Below are 26087 nucleotides of genomic sequence, written 5' to 3' on the forward strand. Positions count from 1 at the left end.
TGGTCTCACAGCTTCTGTCCCATGTTAGATCCATCCCTAACACAAGCTTTGAAGACTTCAAGGGGTTTGGGCTGCAATAGACAATGTAGTGAGGACTAATGATCCAACCTTACCCCTCCCTTTGTATTCTTGACTCTAAAAAAGTTTCTTCCCACAGAGACAAAGTAGCTTTCACAAGGTGATATCCAGTACTACAAGATTCACCTATAGGGTGATTATCCCAAGATTTTACTTCTGCTACTGTTGAGTCTTCCAACTTAGGGAAGACGAGCAATGAAGTAAAGACTAGTCACTTCTCTCAGAGAGTCAACAGTACCAAAACATGGCCTAAAATAACACTGAGTTTCAGGAACAGGTCTAGGTTACAAGGAGGTCCTGGTCGGAAAAAAAAAAAAAAAAACCCTGCGGGGGGGAAAAATAGAAATTGAAGTTTTCTAATTGATAGAGAAATTTTTCTGATCATCTATCTAGGAACTTCTATCAGTAGTCAACAAATTATCTAAATATTACTATGAAACATTTATGATTTTTGTACAGATAAAATGCCTTAAACTTGCATTAAAAATATTAAAATATATTTTAAATCCTATTTGTCTAAATATACACACACAACCTACAACAGAAAAGCATTTGCTCATATATATTAATTAAAAATTAGGTTGCATATAATGTGATAATTAGAATTTTCAATCTAAAGATTTGGCACAGAGAGAAAGACAAATCACAAAAGAATAAAATGTAGATTTGCCAGAGAAGGGGAAAACTCTTTCAATTAATGTATGAACAGACTTCAATAAGTAAATGCTTCAACGTATAAGGGAAAAGTTAGAAATAAGATTAAAATGTAAATATTAAAGTCTTCCCTACTTCAGAGACTTTGAAGGCTTCCCCTCGGTTTTCAACTTATTCTTTAGTTTTAAGTTGGCATCACACTCCCACTCATATTATCATGCCTTTCCCAAACACCAGCATTATCACAGTCACAGTGCCACTGATGAAAGTCTATTGAGTAATTCTCCTATCTTTCCTCTCCATTTGCAGAGAAATAAATATCAGAAGCTTTAATATTTTTTCAATTGAAAAAGAAAATCAGGAGAATTCCCTGGTGGTGCAGTGGTTAGGACCCAGCATTTTCACTGCTAAGGACCCAGGTTAAATTCCTGGCTAGGGAACTACGATCAAGCAAGCCACAAGGTGTGGCCAAAAAACAAGAAACAGGGCCACAAAGTTTGAATCCATTAAGACACAACAAAAAGTCTTAATAAATGGGAAATGTCTTCTTTCCCCCGGAAACTTACAAATATCACAATGTATTCATAGCTTCATGTTACAAAAATATTTGAGAAAAGAAAAACACAAATGGGCCTCTTTTTAAACAATTATTTCTGAAGCCTGATAACTAAAACCTTTCAATAAAACATTAGCTCTAGTATTCTCACTTCAATCCACAATTACATCTTTGAGATCTCAACCTCCACTAGCATAAATGAAAGCATGAAACACTTCAATCTGGATAAGAAGCACCATACTAGGAAACTCTCAAATAATTAAGCAATTAAAGCTAAAGAATTCCTGGTACCAACAGGTAGGAGAATAAATCCCTATCCACTGGCACTCTAAAAGTGTTAAAGATCTCATCATATTCATGTCTTAAGTTTTGAAAGAAAGAAGTTTATTTGATACGTACTTTGAGATTTTTTTCTTCACAATTTTAGAATAAAAGAATTTTCGAAAACAATCCTGCAGATTGCTTATACGTGGACAGACTAAAACAACTTAACAAAAGCGAAATCTGAGCAGAATTGTCATAACTAAACTGACCATGCAAGCATAAGGAAGGCAATACACTAGTGCTGTGAGCAAGACACATTTTGTTAAAAAGACTATGTAGGGAGAATACCCCATGCTGGCAACTACTATAAAATGAAACACAACAAACAAAACTACCAAAACAAAGAATAAAAGGCACTTTGTAAACCAACCAGTTAACATTTCAACCGCTACTAAATATCTGCTGAAATAGCTCAACTCAACTTTACAGGAAAAGGAGAGCAAGGGGTGGGGGAGGTAGGAAAGACTAACACTGAAAACCAATTCTGTAAATAAATATGCTAATCAACTGCTTTCTATAAGTAAATGTCAGTGCATGTTACAATACAAATTAACACCAATGACTGTTAAATTTTCAATAACTTGTACAGAGATTAATACAGCATCCACCTGTGGAATTTTAGTTTTCATTTACAAATAGGCAAATCAGATAAACGTGAATATCTTAAAATCTGCAGTCAATGTTCACTTTACAACACCAATAGTTAGGAGGCGAGAAGGAGGCATGCATTTGACAAAACTAGATCCTCCCAGATTCCCCGTCTTAGTGTCACAATATTTTTCACGAAATTTTCACAAATATTTTTGCAGACACAAATCGCTACACACCTGCATCTACATTCTCAGTCTCCTGTTGAAATTGTCATGTTATCTAAATACTTCACTAAATTCTCAATCACAAAATAAATAAATAAATAAATTCTCAATCATTCGAAAGTCAAGAGATATGTCCACAAAACTGTCCAAAATATTGATGCGTAGATTCTAAAGTCAGTAAATTCAAACACTGCAGAAGGAGACCCCGGTAACCGGCACAACACAAGAATGAACTGTCCTGCATAAGCATCTGCATTTACTGCAACAATATGTCTGGCAAAACTTTGAAAACTTGAGGTATGAAGATCCTTCCAAACTTTTAAAATTATTTCTTCAAAAACAAATAAAAAACCTGAAGAGGCTGTGCACGCCCACAATTTTCAAAGCAGTTCAAATGATCTGAAAATCTCACAATAAAATCGAATGGCTTGAACCTAGGCTCCACAAACTATCTTAGCGACAGCATCGGTCTTACCAACCCACAGTTCCAGCCACATAAATTGTTTGCACCTGTTTAGAAAGAGCTGATGCCAAAACATCTGAGCCTCGCCTTTCATCCCGCTTTCCCTGGTTTCTGACAGATAGCTGCCAAAAGTAACTACCGAGGGACTGTGAAGACAAGTAGCACTCCTTAACTCCGAGAACGTTGAGTCGTTATCACTGCAGGGAAATAAGCAAGCCCAAATATAACCAAAAGTAAAGATACCTTTCCCTAAGAGGTCTGGGGAATGCGTGACCATATTCCGGCACCCTTCCATCTCACACAAATGCGAATACCACGCAAGAGTTTCCAGGCTCACAGTAACTGGTAGTGACCTAGCAAAGTTTTCCGTCTGAATTCACTTGCCCCCTCAGGCAAACGCGCCTGAGAACACCTCAGGATGACAGCGAGAAACCGGGCACGAGCACCGGGCTCTTCTGCAGAGTTAAGGGTGGGGCGCTCAAGGAGGACTTAAAAGCCCAGCGTGACCCAAGCAGGATGGAGGACCGCTTGGGCCTCCCCATCCCGGGCCCGTCCAACCAACCTCTTTCCCCCCGGTACCCACACCAATTCACAGGATTCAAGCTTACCTCCTCCCCGAGCTTCTTTCGCAAGCGCAGTTCGGAGGTGGCACCGCCGCCTCAGCTCCGAGGAGCGGGGGAGGCGACTCTCTGTCCCCGCGCCCGGCCCCGGGGAGACGACGGCGAGAGAGAGGTGCGCGCGCGGACCCCGGGATCAGGCCCTGGCCTAGCGAGGGACTCCGGGATGGCTGGGAAGCAGAGCCCGCTCGCCGCTTCGCCAGGATCGAGACAGCCTGGGACGTGGGGGAAAAAAAAGAAACAAAGAAAGAAAGAGACTAGAGAGTAAGAAAAGACAAGGAAAACACTGTGAGGCCTCAAAACCCCGCCGGAAGTCAAGAGTTTGCCCTGTTCCTCAGAAGACCGAGGCAACTTCCGGCCTCCGGATTAGTCGTCAGAAAGCAGGCTCCGCCCCCTGTGGCCACGCCTCCTGGGCGTGACGTTAGCGCCGAGGCGTGCGGTGAAATCAACAAATCTGTGCTTTAGCTGCAGTCCCTGGAGGAGAAACCGGGAATCCGGGGGAGCAGAAACTCCCACTTTTAAAGTGAATTTAAGAGGAAGAGATTTCTCATTTTATTATATAATTTCTTACAATAATAAACGGCTACTGTAAATGTGCAGAATGGCACATTTGTTGTCGAAATAACTGCTGTCATTCATTTCCCTCAAAGTTTTTATTGAGCAGCTGAACTGGAGAGACGCGCGGTATTTGTCTTGTTTTTCATGCACCTCTGCCTTTTCAGACAGTAACAGTTGTCGCCTATTACTGTGGAGCAAAAGGCAAGCATGACTGCGTCTTTAAAGGAGCCAGCAGAAATTTACTGTAAATTGGAAGCAGAGATCTTGACTGTACTTCTAACAACTTTCTTTCCTTGTTTAGAATACAATGCTCTGCATGAAGCTAGTTACTGAAATTGCTTGAGATGGCTAGGCAAATGTCACGGATCAAGAAAAAATCCAGTACCTAGCCTTTCACAAATTAAAAAAAAAAAGAAAAAGAAATGTAAACCCTGGTCGGCGTTAATTTTAAGGTACCCTTTATTTTGTTCTTTGACAAAACCAAGGAATGAGAAAACCTTTGATCAAAACTACTGATAAAACTCAAAAAGAAACGGGTACAATGGTTTGGCTGGAATCAGTAAATTAAAATATGGGAACAGAGTGAAAAAGTCTAGGGCATTAAACATTCCTGACAACATGCGAAGCTATTTTAGCGACAGCAACCAGAGCTTCTGAACACGTGGGTCTGATGAATCTCTCTGGCAACAAGAATCCATATCTGCCTTTATCTCGAAGTTCAATTGTAAACGAATACTTGATGCCCAAGTCATAGATCCAGTCGTCTGAACCTCCAGGAGCTAGATCTACAAAAAGCAAAAACAAATTACTTTCTGAAATACAGATGTTTCGAGTTAGCTAATAAGGTGGGATTTTTTTTCTAAAAATGAAAATAGCTTTGCTTTTTTCTGATTATTATATAAGTTTCTGGAAGTAAATAGAGATTGAAGGAAGGCAGTTTAAGGAAGAAAAGAAAAATTACCCATGTAACCCCTACCAAGAAGTGATGATCACCGTTTCTATTCTAGTGCTTTCTTTTCTAGTACATACTTGAACATATTTTTTTCCTACATAAATAAGATCAGTCTGTGCAAGCGGTTCAATAACATTTCGAAACATAATCTATCCTGAGCAGCTGTATGTATTAATGGGTTCAAATCTACCTTATCATTTTTAATGATCTCATAGCATTGCTCTGTAAAGTTGGTGTGATTAATTTTAATAATTATTTATCTAGAGAGCTTTAGGGGGTTTTTTCTATTTAATAGAAACAACTTTACAATGAACATCCTTGTTTATCCATAATTGCTTTGTTGTTTCTTGAGAATATTCTTCCCTAGAAGCAGATTCTCTAGACTAAGGGTATGCACTTTTCACTGATGAGCTACGTGTTGCCAAATAGCCTTTAAAAGAATGGAGCAATCTATACCTCCATTCAGTTCAGTTCAGTTCAGTCGCTCAGTCGTGTCCGACTCTTTGCGACCCCATGAATCACAGCAGCCAGTCCTCCCTGTCCATCACCAGCTCCCGGAGTCTACTCAAAGTGATGCCATCCAGCCATCTCATCCTCTGTCGTTCCCTTCTCCTCCTGTCCCCAATCCCTCCCAGCATCAGGGTCTTTTCCAAGGAGTCAACTCTTCACATCAGGTGGCCAAAGTATTGGAGTTTCAGCTTCAGCGTCAGTCCTTCCAATGAACACCCAGGACTGATCTCCTTCAGGATGGACTGGTTGGATCTCCTTGCAGTTAGCCGGGTATGACTATGTCCACTTCCCCTTACCATACCATCTGTGGGAATCATACATTTCTGGCAATTTTATGGGTGAAAAATAATATCAAATTGTCTTACTTTGTGTTTGTCAGTGATTTGGACATTTTGATATATTGTACATTTTATATTTTTTTATCCATTTTCTTTGCTCATTTTTCTTGATTCATTTTATAGATTACTTACAAAACAACATTTATGTTCTTAGCCTTCTGTAATATGTGGAGAATTTTTTGTCTTATTTGGTAATTTAGCTTTCAGTTTGGTTTATGGCCAGGTTTTTATACTAAAATATTTCATGTATCTGGAATTTATTTTGGAGAAAGACATGTTAGTAATTCAAATACAGTTTTTTTTCCTAAGCAACTTACCCCTTTTTCAAACCCTAATAATTGGACATTCTTAACCATTTGAAATGCCTTCTTTATGAGATACTAGATGTTGTGTATCTGTCTTTTTGTCCTCACTATTCCCTCACTATTGATATGTCTCTTACAGGTTGAGTGCCTTTATAATGAACATTCTTATTTATACACAATTGCTTCTTTGTTTCTTTATAATTACTATAATTAAAACAACACTGTAACAGGTTTGTAACCTGTTTTAATACTTGGTTGGAGCAGATTCTCTCTTATTAGTCTTATTTTTTTCAGAATTTTACAAGCTCTTCTACCAAGTGTATTTTTTTATATTTTTTTAAATAAAGCTTAGGAACTTCCCTGGTAGTCCAGTGTATAAGACTCCACTCTTCCACTGCTGGGGGCACAGGATTGATCCCTGGTCAGGGAACCAAGATCCCTCGTGCCATGAGGCACAGCCAAAAAATGAAAAACAAATAAATAAATGAAGTTCAAAGTTATTTAAGTGCTCATTGGGCTGCATTAAATATACAAACTAATTTAGGATGATTGGCACTTTTTCTTATATTGCTTTCCCACTCAAAAAACAGTAGGTTTCTCATTTTGTCTTCATGTGTGTACACCAGTAAAGTTTCTAAGTTTTTCATCGAGATCATTGGATTTGTGCATGTGCACAAATATACATTTAACAATGAATCTATGTACATATGTATCTATATATGTACATGTCTGCATGTGTATACATGTATATTGGAGGGGGCCGTAGGAACTTATTTCCATTTATTTCTTCCTGATTATTTTTGGTATGTAAGTTATAGATTTATACATGTTTAGTTCATAGTCAGTCACCTTACTCAACTCTTGGGTTGTTAATAATATTTTTGGTTGATTTCCTACTGTTTTCCAGGTAGACAATCATATAAGAAGCAAAGTGACCACTTTTCTTCTATCTAATACCTGTACTTGAATTAATTACACAAGTCTTTACTGAGGTACTAAAAAATATTCATCAACAGTGCATTAGTTAAGTTACTCATTCAGCAAATATTTCTAATAGTTATTATTAATATCTGGCATTTATTCTTCCAACTATATTTTTATACTTACACATACACACAGATTTGTATTGAATGAATGCATGCATGAAGATGGAATTATTTCATCAAAACAGGATGTTTCTCTAGAAGTTCCTCCAGCCCTGAAGGAACAATAGTAGAGAAAACAATGGGAATCAAGAAAGGGGTGATTTATGAAAGGAAGTTGTGGCCCAGAGCAAGGACCTGGGTCAGCAAAGGCAGAGAAAGACTGGTGACAGAGAGAGAGATAGAAATATCATGTGGACCAGTCTGGCCTCAGTTTGTCCTGAGATTGTCTGGAATGATTGAGGAGGATGAGGAAGATTCTGAACTTTCTGGTCATGAAGCCTCATGTACTCAAGTAATTTATTCAGTATGAATGTTTTCACCCCCCCTGTAGATCATACCAGTTGAAGGAAATTCTGGGACTTCAAGTATATTGCCTTAAAGCCTTTTCATATGCCATTCCCACTCCCTGGTTCTTCCCCACACCTTTGTCTGGCAACCACTTGCAGGATAGGTCTCACAGACATGTCACCTACTGAGAAAGATGTTCCCAGGCCACCTGGGCTAAGTTGCCTCTCTCTCTGGCAGTCATTTTCAAACCTATACACTTACTTAGGAGAAGACTCTTGAGATTCCCTTGGACTGCAAGGAGATCAAACCAGTAGATCCTAAAAGAAATCAACCCTGAATATGCATCAGAAGGACTGATGCTGAAGCTGAAACTCTAATACTTTAGCCACCTGATGTGAAGAACTTACTCACTGGAAAAGACCCTGTTGCTGGGAAAGATTGAAGGCAGGAGGGGAAGGGGATAACAGGGGATGAGATGGTTGGATGGCATCACAGACTCAATAGGCATGAGTTTGAGCAAGCTTTGGGAGATAGTGAAGTCAGGGAGGCCTGGCATGCTGCAGTCCACGGGGTCACAAAGAGTTGGACATGACTGAGCAACTGAACAACAACAACAAATATGCTTATTTTATGTTCTTCATTATCAGTGGGATTATACTATATTTTACTATTTAATTGTTTACATCAGAGATTGGGAAACTTCTCCTGTAAAGAACCAGATAATTAATATTTTAGGCTTTGAGGGCCATGTAATCTATGACACAACTACTCAATTCCACTGTCATGAAAGTTATATAGACAATATGCAAATTAATGAGTGTGGTGCACTCAAATAAGACTATTTGTGGACATTGAAATTTGAATGTTATGTAATTTTCACATGTCACAAAATCTTATTCTTCTTGTGGTTTTCTTCAACCATTTAAGTAGAAAAACCATTCTTAGCTTACAAGCTATCCGGAAACAAGCAGTGGGCTAGATTTGGCCTGGGGAGTATAGTTTGCCGATGGCTTGTTACATGCTTATTTTCTGTTCTCTCTTCTCCTGTCTCCCCCTCCAGTTTCAAAAAAATTGCTTGTTATTCCCTCTGTGGATACAAAGGAATCCCTCAATAAATACCTCCCAGCAGAGATTAATTTAAGATATTTGTTAAGAACTTGCCACATTCATGTTCTCATCAGTGTGATATAAACAAAGGATGTTCAACTCCAGTGTGCCATGAGCTGTACTCTTGGACACAGGTTGTCACTTAAAAGCATCTCATGTAAATGGAATTCCTAGATTTGTACAGTGTTCAACCTGCACAACCTTACATGGTGGCCTTGGACACCTTAAGCGTTCTTTTGAACTTGTATGACTTTTTCTGTTTCAGTCTACTAATGTGATACCAATTCTGTAATCCCTACTCTATAGGAAAGAGCATAATTTCTTAAGTATGATTTTGGTTCCTTTCTAGTATGTATATTAATGTAGCTTTGTTCAACAACATCATAGCTATTATTCTTCCATTTCCAGTTGTTATAATCCAATTGTTTTATGTGTGACCATGTTTTAAAAGATTTCAGTTAGAAAAATTAAATCCACCCAGAAAAACCAAACACAAATTTCTTTAGTACCTCACAGTCCCCCAAGATCTGAAGAAGAAATACTTACATAAACTTTCTGAGCCACTGCCGTGTGTATATCTGATGTTTCTATCAATATTCCCTATAGCATAGACTGCTTCTCTGGCCACTAGAGACTGAAATCAACAGAATATGGAATTTCAGTTAATGTGCAGCTTTAAAACAAGACAGGTACAAGTTTCTAAAAAAAAAACAAACCAATCATATAGTAACTGAATCAGGCTGTAGATATGAAGAAATAGCAGAATGGTTGTTGTCAGGGGCTGAGGTAGAGGTGGGAAGAAAATGGAGATACTGGTCAGAGGATACAAACTTCCAGTTATATGGTGAATAATTTCTGAGGATCTAAAATACAGTCTGATGACTCTAGTTAACAATACTGTTTTATATACTTGAAAGTTGCTAAGAGAATAGATATTAAGGGTTCTCACCACAAAAGAAAAAAGAATTATGGGAGGTGATGAATATATTAATTAACTTTATTGTGATCATTTCACAATATATATATGTATCAAATAATGACATTGTACATGTTAAATTTACACAAAATTAAAAGTCAGTTATATATCACTAAAACTGAGGGAAAATGGCATAATGAACAATCTGCATTTATCCAAAAGGTAAATTGAGAAGAATAAATTAACTTTAAAATATGTTTTCCTCTTTATGGAAACCACAGTTGGGTAGCTACAAACACAGATCCTTCCAATATAATTAAATTTTTATTTAATTTGAAGAAAAAGGAATTCTCACATACCTTTTTAAGGAATTCATTTATTTTGTAAAACAAAGCATACATAACAAAGTTATACTGTAAGACAAGGTATAACTACATGGCAAAGACAAATAATTAGGCAAAATTATCACCGAACTTTAAACTCAACTTCTCTAAACAATATGCACATCTCGGGCATGAATGATTCCCTCCTCATCCTTCTCACAAGCTCTTTGTTTTTTTGTGTAAAACGTGCAGAAACTCATTTAATAAAAAAGATTATATCCCTGGAGTGCAGCAAGATGGTAACTAAATTCCCTGTTCTGTTATTTTTGTTTCCAGCTTCTGCAGATCTTTTCTGAAACTGGCACTAGCATTATAGTATTTACTGTTGCTCCTTTGAATGACCCCAAGGAATATCAGTGGATATGATGCTGTGTCACCCCCTGCTCAAAATAAGTTTTAATGGAACCACATGATCTACAGAATAAAATGTAAATTTATTCTGACATTCAAACAAGCTAACTGTTCTTCACAAATGGATTTCATATGCTTTCTGAGGGATCAACTTCCTTTTCTTGCCCCTAGATTCCCCTGAACATAATTCCTGTGGGGAAGCTATGGTCTCTGCTTAGAAATTCTTCTCTTCCTTGTCCACTTATAGAAGTCCTATCTTTCAATATTGTCTGAAACTGTACCTGGTTCTTGACTTCACTAGCACTTTACCATTCCTCCTTTACAGTACATTACATCTTCAGTTCAGTTCAGTTCCGTCATTCAGTCGTGTCTGACTCTTTGCGACCCCATGAACTGCAGCACGCCAGGCCTCCCTGTCCATCACCAACTCCTGGAGTCCAGCCAAACCCATGTCCGTGAGTCAGTGATGCCATCCAACCATCTCATCCTCTGTCGCCCCCTTCTCCTTCTGTCCTCAATCTTTCCCAGCATCAGAGTCTTTTCAAATGAGTCAGCTCTTTGCATCAGGCGACCAAAGTATTGGAGTTTCAGCTTCAGCATCAGTCCTTCCAATGAACACCTGGGACTGATCTGCTTTAGGATGGACTGGTTGGATCTCCTTGCAGTCCAAGGGACTCTCAAGAGTCTTCTCCAACATCACAGTTCAAAAACATCAATTCTTTGGTGCTCAGCTTTCTTTATAGTCCAACTCTCACATCCATACATGACCACTGGAAAAACCATAGCCTTGACTAGACAGACTTTTTTGACAAAGTAATGTCTCTGCTTTTTAATATGCTGTCTAGGTTGGTCATAACTTTTCTTCCAAGGAGTGAGCATTTTTAAATTTCATGGCTGCAATCACCATCTGCAGTGATTTTGGAGCCCCCCAAAATAAAGTCAGTCACTGTTTCCACTGTTTCCCCATCTATTTGCCATGAAGTGATGGGACCGGATGCCATTATAAGTCCTCAAGGTGGAGACTTTATCCCCTCACTTATCTGTTTCCCTCTGAATGAATTAATAAGGCCACCGTTAGCTATCGCAGTCAGAGGGGAGCTGTACCATCTGTGCCACTTATAGAACAGTTATTCCCTTGAAGAAGGGAAGTATTCTTGGCTGGAGAATTCTATGGACAGAAGAGCCTGGAGGACCACAGTCCATGGGATCGCCAAGAGTCAAAGACCACTGAGTAACTAACACTTTCACTTTTCATACTATAGAGCAGGGTCACCAACCTCCGGACCACAGAGTAGAACCAGGCCACACAGGAGGAGGCGAGCGGCAGGCAGGCTAGTGAAAGTTCACCTGTATTTACAGCTCCTCCCCATCACTCGCATTACAGCCTAAGCTCCACCTCCTGTCAGATCAGCAGCAGCATAACAACATGCTTGAATCACCCCAAAACTACCCCCCCCACAGATCCCTGGTACCAAAAAGGTTGGGGACCACTGCCTTAGAGTATAGCAATCTGTAACATTTGCTAGTGGCTGAGCTCTCTAACCATGTGACATTCTCTTAAAGGGCAGAGCCCTACCCAATGCTTCTTTCAGTGTCCATGGAACAGTATTTTACACGTAATAACTCAACAAACATTTGTGATAACAGCAGTCCAAAAAATAACTCAAAATCACATTAAATCTATTTTCAGATCATGACAAATACCCTCTCACTTCTTCAATCACCAATCAAGGAGCTTTTCTTAAAATTTTTCCCTTGAAAAGAAAAAGGAATCCTAAGTATCAAGTATGTTTCTGTTCTAAAGGAGTTATTTTTAGCAACTGCAAATAACTTTACATTTGTCATCAGGAATCGCTAGCCCCTAACATGGCTATAGTTTATGCTGTTAAGAGAACCAGGACAAAACAAGTCAATGAGAAATAAACCACTACATAAAGATAAGACCTTGGGCAAGAACTGGAATGTTGCCATAGCACTTCCATTGACTAGAGAGCATCTGGGGTGATGATTTGCTCAAACCTAGTCACAATCCATCAAGAACCCTTGCATCCTCATCTTTTGCCATCTTACCCAAGTATAGAATATCTGCAGCCAAAATATCTGTGGTTGAGGGAGTAGTATCTGTATAAGTCCTCTTTGAACTCACTGTACCATCCATTGCATTCCAAAAAGGAGGGATGATCTTGCCTCAATGCTGAAATTGGAGTTGCTTTTAATAGGACCAAATCCCTGCAAGTAAGGGAGGTCAGTGTAAAAACAATTCCCAATGCTAATATCAGATCAGTAAGTATTGTGCTAAGACTTGACCTGTGGCAGGCTGCCATAGAAAACTAGCCACCACAAACAGACTGATAATTCCAGAAAGTCTTGTCCTTGGCTTCATATGTAGGTCAGGTCAAGGTGGACTGGTTCCCTCCTGACATCCCAAGAGCTTGTCTGACGCTTTCCTAGGTAGCCCATCTGCTGGACAGAAGTTCATGTCCTCAAAGGAAGGCTCAGTTCTTTACAGTCTCTCAATGAACCCTGGCCCAGGGTGACCCTCAAAAGAGTTAGATCAAGATAGAAAGCATCTATCCCACTTCGTACTCTACGGGAGTATAGTTTCCCCCCCAGTTTTCGATTCTTGAACTAAGTTTTATTTTACTTACGAAATGCTAACAAAAAAATGAATTGAGCAGCACTTACCAGTTCCTCGTGGTCTTTGCTTCTGCTGCGGCTGTAGGAATATGGAAACACTATCTTCTGGGAGTAGGAATGCATACTGATGTAAGCTCTAACGTGCTTGATATTTCTTCTCAAGAAATCAGCCACCGCCTTCACTTCTGGTTCCGATTCAGGGTAAGTCCCACAGTAGACTTGTGAGCACGAGTCACTTGAGGCACCCTCCCCTGGAGTGAAATGGACGGAGTGGAATTATAAGGGGCTACACTTCCTACTTGTGATCTCCCTGGCAATGTATTCTCCTAATATCTAGAGTGTAACATCTTTAGATAAACGGATTTGCTCGAGCACTCTAAACGTGTTTATGACAATGTCATCGATGCTCTGTACTCCCAGTGTAGGGGGCCTGGAGTTCAGTCCCTGGTCAGGGAACTAGATCCCACATGCAGCAACTAAGCGTTCACATACCTAAACTAAAACAAAGGTAAAACAGAAACCACATGCCACAATGAAACCTGAAGATCCTTCATGAGACAATGAAGACCCAGTGCAGCCCAATAAAGAAATAATTATTTTAAAAAATGTTGTCTGTGTTTATTTTGAATTCAAAATTTATATGCCCTCAGAGCAAACAATTCACCAGTTGTGGCCTAAGGGCAGCTATCTTGCAGCCTCAAGAAAGTGGCTGTGAGAATGTCAGAAATGCCAGCTCTGCCTCTGAATATGTGGTTATATGAGAAAAATATAACCCCATCTTCTCTAATCATTGTAAGTTTGGTTTTTCTGATGTGTATAGTTTGGTTGCTGTTGTGCTCAGCTGAGTCAGACTCTTTGAACTATAGCCAGCCAAGCTCCTCTGTCCATGGGATTTTTCAGGCAAGAATATTAGAGTGGATTGCCTTTTCCTTCTCCAGGGGATCTTCCCAACCCAGGGATCGAACCTACTATGTGTCTTGCATCTCCTGCCCTGCAGGCAAATTCCTTACCGCTGAGCCACGGGGAAAACCAGATATGTGTAGTTTAAAAATCACTAATTAACATAGCCCACAATAGAAAAGTCTCATTTGGGAACTCAGGTCTGCTTTCAGTGCTACTTCTAACCTGCTAAAAAGATTAGTAAATAAAATGGGATGGCAACATTTGGTGTCAGAATAATGCATGTCTATTCCTTTGAGAAATTAGAGTAAGCATCATTTTAGATGGCAGCCTGACTTTTAACATTTCTCTTTCTGTACCTAAGTCAAGGGTTGGGGCCCAGGGAGCCACCTCTGTCCCAAAAGATTATCTCTTCAAGAAACAGTTTATTAGCCTCAAATTGCCTCCTTCACTTGTGTTTTGCCAATCAGAATCCCTCCACCAATAAGTTGAAATGGAGATGCAGTTTCTAGTTTCAAGCTGCTCTCTTGAAAACAAAGATAACAACAATAACAGTGCCAGCTGACTTGCAAAGAACACAAGTTGTATGTCAGGAACTCTGCTAAAACTTATAGGGAATATCTCCTTCAATCTTCACAGCAGATCTATGAAGCAAATGCTGTTATTTTAGGAGATGCAAATTGGGCAATAGGGGTGGTAACCATTGTTTACTATAGATGCTATGGAGCATACTGTTAATCAGCCTATCACTTGATTTCAATCTTGGCACTGCCATTTAACAGTTATCTGGCTTGGGTGATTTTTTTTTTTTTAACCTATGAGTCAAAAGTTGTTGTAATCCAAATTAGTGTTTATAGAAAAGAATAATGGTAATGAAAGATGAGGCCTTAAATTGAATACCACTTTTAGACCTTCATAATAAGAACTGTCTGGAATTCCCATTCTATGTAACATCAACAGAACTTACTTGGCTCCACAGGAAATATGAATTGCCCATATGTTCTCTGGCTTCCCAAAGCAGCCAAGCAAGACAAATTCTTTTAATTCAATGGATGCTTTACATTAAAAAAATAATAATCCACTTTTGGCACAACATGGGTATTTGGCACCATCAATTTCTAACAAGTTAGAAATTTTCATTTCAAATATATATTTTTTGGTTTTATTTTTAAAAATACCATTTACTCCATAAGGCACTGCTAATTGTTAAGACTCAACAGTAACAAAAGAATACAAAAAACATTCTAACCTTCTCTTTTGGCACTTAAGCTGTTTATCCCTCACTTGTATTTCAATCAGTCTTCTAGTTCAGTTCAGTTTAGTTCAGTGGCTCAGTCTGTCCGACTCTCTGTGACCCCATGAACTGCAGCACGCCAGGCCTCCCTGTCCATCACCAACTCCCAGAGTCCACCCAAACCCATGTCCATCGAGTCAGTGATGCCATCCAACCATCTCATCCTCTGTTGTCCCCTTCTCCTCCTGCCCTCAATCTTTCTCAGCATCAGGGTCTTTTCAAACAGGTGAGAAAGAGTAGAATTCTTGTACATGCCCTAAGAGGCAAAGCAATATTGATTTTTTTAAACCTATCTATACTTAATTTCTTTTATCTATTAAATGGAAAAATCATAAAATGCTTTGCCCAGTGCCTGGCATATACTGAGTGTTCAGTAACTATTGTTTATCATCATTGTCATCATCATCACATGGATTGGGACACAGAGAAGGCCAGGGTGCTTTGCAGAGATGAGATGAGCAGAGAAAGGACCCACTGAGTCCCCTACAGTCCTCCAGGCCCAGTTTCAGTCTGTTTCCAAGGTCTGCCTGAATCCTGGTCCTTGGGTTCTGTGGGCTACTCCATTATCCTCACAGAGTCTGCCTTTCTTACTTAAGCTTGCTTCATTTTCTTCCTTTTATTGCAATAGAATCAAACTTAATGCTTATTAAACATCCCTACTCCCACCCAAGGAAAATTTGTGCTCAGATCTTTCCAAACATTTGTGTTAGTTTTTAATCAATAATGTCATTATTGATAGTTTAGTTACCTCTGAATACTTTTATTTAACCCCATAGGTACAAGTTTATCATTTCAAATGTAATCAACATAAAAATTACTCGCAAGATATTTTGTGTTACTTTTTCATTCGAAGAGTATGGTGTTTAGTTCACCTTCATTGCACGTCTAAGTTTGGACAAGCCACATTTCCAGTGTTCCATGGCCACATGTGGCTAGAGGTTACTGTCATGAACAGTGCCAGCTCAGATTCTCATTTTGTGACCATTATTCTAGAGATTTCAAACTTTTGTTTGAAAGAGCCATCTAGAGTCAATCTGTTTTTCAGATTCTGTTTTGCCTTTCAATAGGTATGTTAATATGGGCACACCACTTCCTCTCTCTCAGCCCAAATGCTCCATCTGTACCAAGAGGAGCTTGGTCTTCCAGGTCCCTTCATGTTCAATCATTCTTTGATCTATTAGCAATGGGATAAAAAAAAAATACCTGGAATAGCAAACTCATTGAGACAATAGTGAGTCAGAAACTACCAGGGGCTCCTGTGTGTGGTGAACAAGAAGATATTGCTTAATGGTTTCAGAATTTCTGTTTGGGATGACAAAAAATTGGGGGAACGGATGTTGGTCAAGGTTGCAAAAATTGGGAATGCACTCAAAGTCACTGAACTATAGTTTTTAATGGTTGAAGTGGCAAAATTTTATGTTATGTATGTTTTACTATGATTAGAAAAATTAAAAGACCCTAGGAAAAGAAATGAAATACTTTCCATCCCACACCAGTTGCAAAAACTTTGTAGATTAACTTAACATTTCAGAATATAAGTAGAGTTGTTAAAAGAAGTTTGAGACCAGAGGTCCTCACAAATACCCCCTGTTGGAGACTGAATTCTTCTCTCCCCATGTGTGCATGCAAAGTCACTTCAGTCTTGTCAGACTCTGTGACCCTATAGACTGTAGCCCACCAGGCTCCCGTCAATGGGATTTTCTAGGCAAGAATACTGGAGTGGAGAGCCATGCCCTCCTCCGGAGGATCCTCCTGACCCAGGAATCAAACCCAAGTCTTTTACTACTCCTGCTTTGGCAGGCAGGTTCTTTACCACTAGCACCTCCTGGGAAGCCCCACTCTACCCCCAATTCCTGTGTTGAGGCCATAAGCCATCATGTGTTATATTGGGAGAGAGGACCTTAAAGGAGGTGATAAAGTCATAAAAGTAAGGCCCTGATCCACTATAACTGGTGTCCTTATAAGAAGAAAGGGACACCAGGGATGTATGGACACAGTGAAAAGGCCGTGTAAGGACACAGCAAGAAAGCAGCCATCTGACGCCAAGGAGAGAAGCCTCAAGAGAAACCCACCTGCTGATAAACTTGATCTTGGACTTAACAACCTCCAGAACTATAAGAAGTGCATTGCTCTTGTTTAAGCCTTCCACCCTGTGATATTTTGTTATAGTAACCCAAGCAGACTAAGATATCCCCACCTCTATTTCCAGCTCCAACACACACACACACATATACACAATTTTAATACAGAGGAAAGGTAAAATGAACATAAAATGAGTAAGTAGGCTTTGCAGGACAGTGATGGAGACACAGGCATAGAGAACAGACCTACTGACACGATTGGGGGGTAGGAGGAAGGAGATGGTGGGGTGTATGGAGAGAGTAGCTTGGAAACCTACATTATCGTATGTGAAATAGATAGCCCATGGGAATTTGCTGTATGCCTCAGGGAACTCCCAATGGGGCTCTGTAACAACCTAGAAGGTGGGACGGGGAGGAAGGTTGGAGTGAGGTTCAAGAAGGAGGGGACATATATACCTACGGCTGATTCATGTTGTTGTTTGGCAGAAACCAACACAAAACTGTTAAGCAATTATCCTTCAATTAAATATCAAAAGAATTTTTAAAAATTTTTGCATGAATAAATAGGCTTGATATTATCATTTCCTGTTCCTAAGTGAAGTGCTCTTTCAGATTCTTGACAAAGTAATATAAAGGCACATTCTATTAATAGTTGTAGGGACAACAAAGAGATAAAATTTAATTCTTTTTTTCTCACTTTTTTTTTCTTTCTTTACTTTGCTCACAAAGTACTGAAGAGATGCTGGGGCACTTAGCAAAAAAAAAAAAAAAATTAAAAAAAAGAGTTCCTTACTGTTATTTTTGATTTGGAACTCTCTGTTATCTATAATATATTCTTGCTGCTTCTGTTCCTGCTTTTAACACCTGTGACATATAATAATACAACCACAGGCCTAATCAGGGGTCTGAAATATTTTTTGATGACCATAACAGAAGATATTTTGAATACTTGGTTATTCAAATTAGGTAACATTAGTTTCACCATAAAAAAATTAGGTAAAATAGAGCAGTAAAAAGAAAAAAAGCTTACAGATAAAAGAAGCTTCAGAAAGGAACTTATATCTGAAGAGTGATTGTCAGACTCAGAAGAATTTCAGCAAATTTGGAGTCAGGCAGCCTGGCTTTATATCTCAGCTCCGCCACTTCCTAGCTCTGTGCTCTTGAGCAAGGGACTTAAACTTTTCAAGTCTGGGTTTCTTTATCAATGATGTGTAGATAATGAAACCCAGGGGATGAAGTATATAAACCACTCAGCACTTAGCAACTGTCAGCTCTGTTTATTTGGAGGCCTTTGATAATTAGCTGCTGCTTCTCTGACTCCCTCCCCAGTTATCACTGCCATGGGGGACTTTATGCTTCGGTGGGCACTTTTATTGGACAATCTTAATGATGGCTTTTACAAAGAAACCACTAAATGTTTCCCTTGAGCCTGAGGCAGGATCAGCTATTATTTCCTGTGTTTTCTTACTATGTCTGTGGCTTTCTTAGAACAACTTATTTCATGCACAGATTCATTTGAATAACTTTCTGAGACCTGCTGTGTGCCAGGTACTGAGCCAGGTAATAGATAATCGTCCCTACCCTCATGGAGTTTCTGACTGAAGAGGGAGGAGGAAATCAAGAAAAAGTACTCTGCTGTGAAGTTTTTGTATCTATTAGGTTGGCCAAAAAGTTCATTCAGGTTTGTCCTTAAGCTCTTACTCCAGTGCACTTTTTGGCCAACCTGATACATTGTGACAATGATGAAATTATGAGTTTTCACTTGGGCTTCACAGGTGGCACTTGTGGTAAAGAACCCGCCTGCCAATGCAGGAGATTTAAAAGGCATGGGTTTGTCTCAGTGATGCGATTCCAACAGATCCTTCTGACCCTCCACTGTGGACTCAATAGCAGGGAGATGAAGAGGATCGTGACTGAGAGACCATGGCGAAAAAAAGCAAAAAAAAAAAAAAAAAGAGAGAGAGAGACATGGGTTTGATCCCTGAGTCGGGAGGATCCCCTGGAAGAGGAAATGGCAACTCACTTCAGTATTCTTGCCTGGAGAATCCCATGGACAGACGAGCCTGGTGGGCTACACTCCATGAGGTTGCAGAGAGTCAGACTTGACTGAAGTAACTTAGCAGGCAGCACTTCTTTTTTAAAGGAAATACAGAGGGTCATGTAACTATGACTGCATACGGTAAAGGAATGGGAAGAAGAGGATATTTCCGTGGCTTCAACAGCTTTGCCCCCTCTACGTTGTCCTCATAGAGCCACATGCTCCCACTTGCAAAAATATAGATGATTCCAGCTCATTGTTTAGATTTGTAGTTGTTTCCTAAATGTAGTAACTATGAAATATCCTTGGAGGGTGGGTGAACTAGCACCCGTCTCCCTGAGAGCAGACAATATTCCTGAAAGCCCAAGCCAGTGTTCACTGAGTACCGTAACTCATTTGAATCAAGGGACAAGGAATCCCTACTGTGCTGAATACAAGTTTCTCTGTATGATATTCATGAAAGAAAGAAGAAGGTGAACGGTAACAGGGAACACGAAATGCTTTGGGACTTCCTGGCCATCCAGCGGGTTAGGACTCTGCACTCCCACTGCAGGGGGCCAGGTCTGATCCCTGGTCCTGGTCTGGAAAACTAAGATTTCACAAGCCAAACCAACAAACAAAGGTTTTGCAACACTATAGGAGTAAATATTTTCCTGAACAATTGAAAACGAGAGATACCCATCCAACTCTAGTCTTTGATATCCTCATGATGAATGCTATTTGTTCATGAAAGTAGGAAATTTAGTGGTCAATTCTCTATGAGTCTAGAGAAAAAGAATTTTAGAATTTTGAAGCTAGAAGGAACCTTACAGAACTGGCCCAATTGCCTTCTTATAATGATGTGGCTATTAAAACAAGGAGGACAGGGTAAGGATGTTCTGCTGATTTTAGTCAACCTTCACATCATTACATTTAAGCAAAAAATTTCTTATTTCAATTATTTCCTGATTCAGATAGTCCTCCCCTCTAATTAGCTTGAATTAATGGGTTTTTAGGAATACCACCTTTTAAATGAAGAGACATTGGTAGAAATTAAGCAAACAACCTACCACACCAGTGTTTGGAGGCAAAGTTCCTGTTCAGGTCTGTTCCGACACAAGCATTGTTCTCATGTAAAGAACGATTCTTTCTCCACATTCGATCCTAAAGAAACAAAACACAGATTACGAGAGCATCCGTGTTTAGGAGAGACGCCACTTCTAATGCCAAAGTGGAGAGGGTTGTGTTTCTCTCCTTTAACCCCACCTCTTCACCGGGTCACTGTCTTCACAGTACTTGTTGCATGGCCCCTGTTCTACCCAGGTCTTAACTGGGTTCACTCAAACTTGAATCAAATGAAGTGGTGATATTTTATGAGCTTTGACCTACCAAAAAAAAATTCAGCTGGTTTTTCTAGGCTGCTTACTGGCCTTCTTGTTAAGTCTTGCTTCCTTTAAATTTATGCACTGTCATTTTCTATCTTCTGTCCTTCTAAGAAAAGTAAAATAACTTGGTGTTTCAACTCAAATTAAAATCATGAGTCATGAATTTCTTTTTTTTTAATTGAAATGTATTTGACATACAACATTGTATAAATTAAAGATGTTCAACATGTTAATTTGATTCATTTACATATTATGATTACTACTATTGGGATAATTAGCACTTCTAACCTGTCACATTATCTCTTTTTTGTGGTGGAAATGATTAAGATCGAGTCCTTTAGCAAATTTGATGATTATGATACAACGTTGTTGAATCATGAGTTTCAGTGCTCTCTTTCAATTGAATTCAACATTCACTTAAAACCTACAGGAAGCAGAGATGTGAAAATACCTCTAGTTTGATGGTACCTGTGACTGTAGTGATACAACTCTGGTTTTTAAATGTAAAGCAAAAATACCCCATTGGGTTCTTGGGGTAATCTGGGAATTTAATCTTGTAAACAGTTGCATAGACTTTGTTTGAGTTCTGGGTTGGGATGACATGGCACCCTTTTCCCTATTCCACCAACCCTTCTGTCCAGCCTCCCAGTCTGTTTCCAACCCCAGGCCTGTGATTCTGGCAGCAACAGCTGCTCTGAGGAAATCGGGTTCTCATACTTCAGGAGTTAGTTGGCAGAGTTAAGATACAAAAGACGGTTGCAGAGTAAGACTAAAGCATGGCTGAACTCCACTGGGAGTCCAGTGAAGGCATAAATTTAATCTAATAGCAATCTATAAATATGACCATTTATTGAACTCCAATTTTATGTTAGATACTATACAAGGTATTTCCCATTTACTTAGTTCAGTGTTTGCTCATTCCCACCTAAAAACTTCTGTTCACAGTATTCGCCTTCCCTGAGATGACATTTTCATCAATCTCCTTCACCATTCCCACCTCTTCTGCTTAAATTAATCGCTACATAAAATAACTCCTGTATAACTCCTTGTGTTTCTAACCACTGCAATTCTGCCCATTCCCCTGAGTGTTTAAATGTGCTATTCAAGTATGTTTTTCATATAATGTTTGACTGTGTTTATAATTTAAAATTTTTAAATTAAAAATTATTATTAGAGTTTACTTTACAATGCAGTCTTTTTTTTTTTTTTTTTGCAGTCTTTTTTTTTACACACAAGAATTAATGTATTTCAACCAACATTAACAAGTCAGAAAAATGAAAAGTTTTTATATGCCTGCACTTGCACACATACACACCTATGAATAAACTCAAGCAAGAAGTTTGCAGAACTATACAGACCAGAGTTTTTATGTGCTCCTCATTAAATTAGAAAGGACCGTACTTCATATTGCTTGAGTAATTTTATGTGAATCATGATGCTGTTGGATTAAAACGGTTTTCAGTGTAAACAAGACTGACCATGATACTCCTATATATGTTCATGATTGAGTTAAAGGGTACTAGGATTAAATTCCATTCTGATGCACATTCAGTTAGAATGCCATTCTAGTTCTTGCAATTCATGATTTTTATAAATCAAAATACCATCCAAACAACTCCTAGTGAGAATGAACGGATGGAGGCACTGTGTATCAAGGCAGCTAACATCAAAAAAGAGATAAAACCAGACCTGTGCCACTCTTGCTGGGAAAACACCCTATCACAATGAAGTAGTCTTGCCAAAAAAGTCAAACCTGAATCTTATTAATCTTCTAGAATCCAAATATCAAGTTTCAGAAAATACAGAGGACAAAGCAACATGTTAAACTACAACATGGCAACGTAATGAGTAAATCCAGACAGGAAATTCTCTTCTTCAGTGAAAAAAAATTGCACGGAAATAGAGAAAAAGAATTACGGGGAGAGAATCTATGGATTAAAAAAAAAAATAAAGGCTATAAAGCAATCACAATATATCAACCTTATTCGGATACTGAACCAAAGAAATGAACATTTTAAAAAAGTTGTGTTATGATCAGAAATTTAAATATTGATTAGAAATTTTATGATAGTAAATAATTATTGTTCATTTTTAGGTATAATTGTATTGTTATTTTTTTTTAAGACCCCAGTTAGATGCATCCTGAAATATTTATTGATGAAATGATATGGTATCTGAAATTTGCTTCAAAAGTATATGGGTAAGATAGAAAGGAGTTGGGGATACAGGTGAAAAAAGATTGGCCATGAATTGATTGGCTATGTGATAAGTACATCAGAGTTTACCATACAATTATTTCCACTCATATATGTTTGAACTTTCCCATAATGAATTAAACAAAACATTTTTTTGATAATAAAACTGTTATGCTGGGGTCCAGGATTCTATGAATAATTCTGGGTATCCTGTATGCTCTAAAGGAGTGTGTTTTGTTTTCTTTGCCTTCACCTACCTTTTTCCATGTGTAGTCATAGCCATCCACATTAACCACTGGCATAATATAGAAATCCATGTGCTTCAGAAGATTGGTATACATCTTTTCTTTCCCATAGTTATAAGTTACCTACGGATTAAACCAAGTATATTTGATAACGTATCTTTTACCTCCTTCTAAACTTAGCCTGTTTCTTTTTTTTAATTGAAATATAATTGATACATAATACTGAAACAACACAGGTTTGAACTGTGTGGGTTTACTTGTAGGCAGATTTTTTTCAATATTAAGTACTAGAGAACTACACAATATGCAGTTCTTTGAATCCACAGGTGCAGAACTGTGCACAGATGGAGGGCCTACTTATAAACACATATAAACTTATGTGTGGATTTTTGAGTGTATGGAGGGTGGGTGTGCCTAACCACTGCCTTGTTCAAGGGTCAACTATATTAGGTTCAGGTGTATTACCTAATGAGTCGATATTTGTATATATAGTGAAGGAATCACCACAATAAGTCTAGTTAATATCCATCTAGCTAACATCCACTAAACTTGGTCTGTGTGTGTGTTTTTTTTTTAATTCGACATTTAGATTTGCAGATTTAACTTTCAGGAAAAGTATTAATTCCTTGAAAAGTCTAGACTTCGGGTACTATGCTGACAAGTGATGGTAAATGTCCTGGACATGGGACAACTGGTCTTCCTCTTTAATGGAGTCAGAAGACAGAATTATATGTTTTCTAAAACTTTCTTCAAGAAACAGAAGAATTCTTTATTAATACATAAAGCCCACCACAAAGATTTAAGGAAACAAAACCTAGACATATTTCCACTCTTTTTATAATAATCTGCATCAATCACCACTTAAACTAACCTTGTCTCATTCCCAGACATGTCTAGATAATATTTTCTGCATTGTCTTATAATTTGTGAGCTAAATTTTTCCTAGAATTGAGTGTATTTCCCAAGCATTCAGTCATTTGGCTTTAAAGCCAGTGGTAGCTTTTCCTAGGTACTGACTACGAGTTTCTTATCAGACATCATCTGACACTGTTCTTCTGTGCTTTAGATTCATCCCCAGCTAGGGTCGCATATTTTCACATGATCCAAGGACATCCACATTCCAGTGACTGAGAAGTTAACCCCACAATGACCAAATATAGATGCCGGAGAACCACAAAGACAAATTTCAGGTAGTTAAATGATTTCATCTGGTGACTCAGAGGTAAAGAACCTGCCTGGCTAATGCAGAAGATGCAGGAGACACGGGTTAGATCACTGGGCTGAGAAGATCCCCTGGAGAAGGATATGGCCGCCTACTTCAGTATTCTTGTCTGGGAAATCACATGGACAGAAGAGCCTGGTGGGTTACAGTCCATGGGGTCGCGAAAGAGTCAAACACAAACTTAGTGACTAAACAACACCAAAGCTTTGGCATAGATTCTTCATTTGTGGTAACATTGCTGCATTTAAATTCGTAGATTAGTTCACAATTTTTTGCTGATTTAAACTTTACTTGAAAGACTTTGTAAAGAAACATTTTTCATTATTGATAGAAGAAAAATGTCTTTTTAAAAAATTGAAGTTGCTGTAAAATTTTATATAAGTTACAGGCGTACAGTACAGGTTCACGTACAGCTGCAAAGGAAACCATCAACAAAACAAGAAGACAACCTACTGAATGTGAGAAAATATTTGCAAATGATATGATCAATAAGGGGCTAATATTCAAGAAAAATGTCTTATAAATCTTACCTTTGCTATAGCTAAAACATTACCATTTTTCTTTAAATATTTAAAATACTATATCCTTATCTCCCTAGAACAACCATAATAGTCAAATTTAAATTATTTGCCATAGGTAACCACTTACCAAATATGGGAGAAAAGAAAGAAAAAGTACAAGTCACTTTTTGACCCACTATAGGTCAGGAAGAGAAACTTAATGAAAAGGAAGCAATTTTATAGAATGAAAGAAGCAATATTTTAAGTAATTGAGCAACTAGTGAAATCATTTTTATGCTACAAATTAGTACATTTATGTTAGTCATTTTTTTCCCAATAATGTAGCACTATCAGAAAAAAAATTAGGAGATCTTATTTTCTTTAAAATGAGAAAGTATCATTTTTATTTCTATGGGGGTTGCTGAACTTTTAATAGGTATGTCATGGTCAGTTTCTTTGTCTTTTTTACTCTCCTTATTTCCTTCCTACTTTAGCAATGGTTGGATGGAAGCCTTTCAGCAAAAAGTTAGTCTCTGAGAGAAGATCAAATATTAGCCCGGAAATTTGTCTAATAAGCAGGGCTCCAAACAGAAGGGCTGAGTGATAGCTGAAATACAGCCTATACTCTGTGCGTCAAGCCCTACCCTCATGTGGGGCTGCAGCTGGAATCCCAGAGCAAGGGGGACCTTTTTTTTTTTTTTTAACAATTTATTGAGAATATTATTCATCTACCAGAAAATCCAGCATTTTAAAGTGCACAGTTCAGTGGGTTTTATATTTCACAGAATTAAGCAAAGACCATCACTACCCAATTATACGATATCTTCATCACCACTCCATCAATGTTGCTGTTGTTTGGTCACCCAGTTGTGATTGACTCTCTGACCCCGTGGACGGCAGCACGCCAGACCTCCCTGTCCCTCACCATCTACCAGAGTTTGCCCAAGTTCATGCTCATTACATCGGTGATGCTGTCCAGCCATCTCATTCTCTGGTGCCCTCTTCTCCTTCTGCACTCAATCTTTCCCAGCATCAGGAATTTTTCCAGTGAGTCGTCTGTCCGCATCACATGACCAAAATACTGGAACTTCAGCTTAAGCATCAGTCCTTCCAGTGAATATTCAGGGTTGATCTCCCTTAAGATTGACCGGTTTGATCTCCTTGCTGTCTGAGGGACTTTCAGGAGTCTTCCCCAGCACCATAGTCCGAAGTCATCAATTCTTTGGCATTCTGCCTTCTTTATGGTCCAGC

The 26087-nt window shown here is 38.7% G+C and overlaps 2 protein-coding genes and 2 non-coding genes across 8 annotated transcripts in view; 2 read left to right on the forward strand and 2 right to left on the reverse strand.

Moving 5' to 3' along the window:
• ZC3H13 (zinc finger CCCH-type containing 13) overlaps positions 1-3829 on the reverse strand; it is a 96162-nt gene extending 92333 nt beyond the window's left edge. For all 5 annotated transcript variants that reach the window (XM_065901995.1, XM_065901998.1, XM_065901997.1 and 2 more), the window contains exon 1: positions 3499-3829. The gene's annotated coding sequence lies outside the window, so the exon portion shown is untranslated. The remainder of the gene's footprint in view (positions 1-3498) is intronic.
• Positions 1100-1172, forward strand: TRNAE-UUC (transfer RNA glutamic acid (anticodon UUC)). The gene has a single exon. It is a non-coding gene; the product is annotated as a tRNA-Glu (tRNA).
• Positions 3830-4665: 836 nt separating the features above from the next.
• The window catches only part of CPB2 (carboxypeptidase B2), a 52898-nt gene continuing 31476 nt past the window's right edge, over positions 4666-26087 (reverse strand). Inside the window, exons 7-11 of the mRNA XM_065902453.1 lie at positions 23127-23237; positions 20360-20453; positions 13046-13248; positions 9257-9344; positions 4666-4850 (exon numbers count right to left, since the gene is read on the reverse strand). Of these exons, the coding sequence (XP_065758525.1) occupies positions 4666-4850; positions 9257-9344; positions 13046-13248; positions 20360-20453; positions 23127-23237 (681 nt within the window). The remainder of the gene's footprint in view (positions 4851-9256; positions 9345-13045; positions 13249-20359; positions 20454-23126; positions 23238-26087) is intronic.
• Positions 19108-19193, forward strand: LOC136144540 (small nucleolar RNA SNORD62). The gene has a single exon (XR_010658569.1). It is a non-coding gene; the product is annotated as a small nucleolar RNA SNORD62 (small nucleolar RNA).

Source organism: Muntiacus reevesi, chromosome 11 (assembly GCF_963930625.1).
Source record: "Muntiacus reevesi chromosome 11, mMunRee1.1, whole genome shotgun sequence".
Taxonomy (NCBI): Eukaryota; Metazoa; Chordata; class Mammalia; order Artiodactyla; family Cervidae; genus Muntiacus; species Muntiacus reevesi.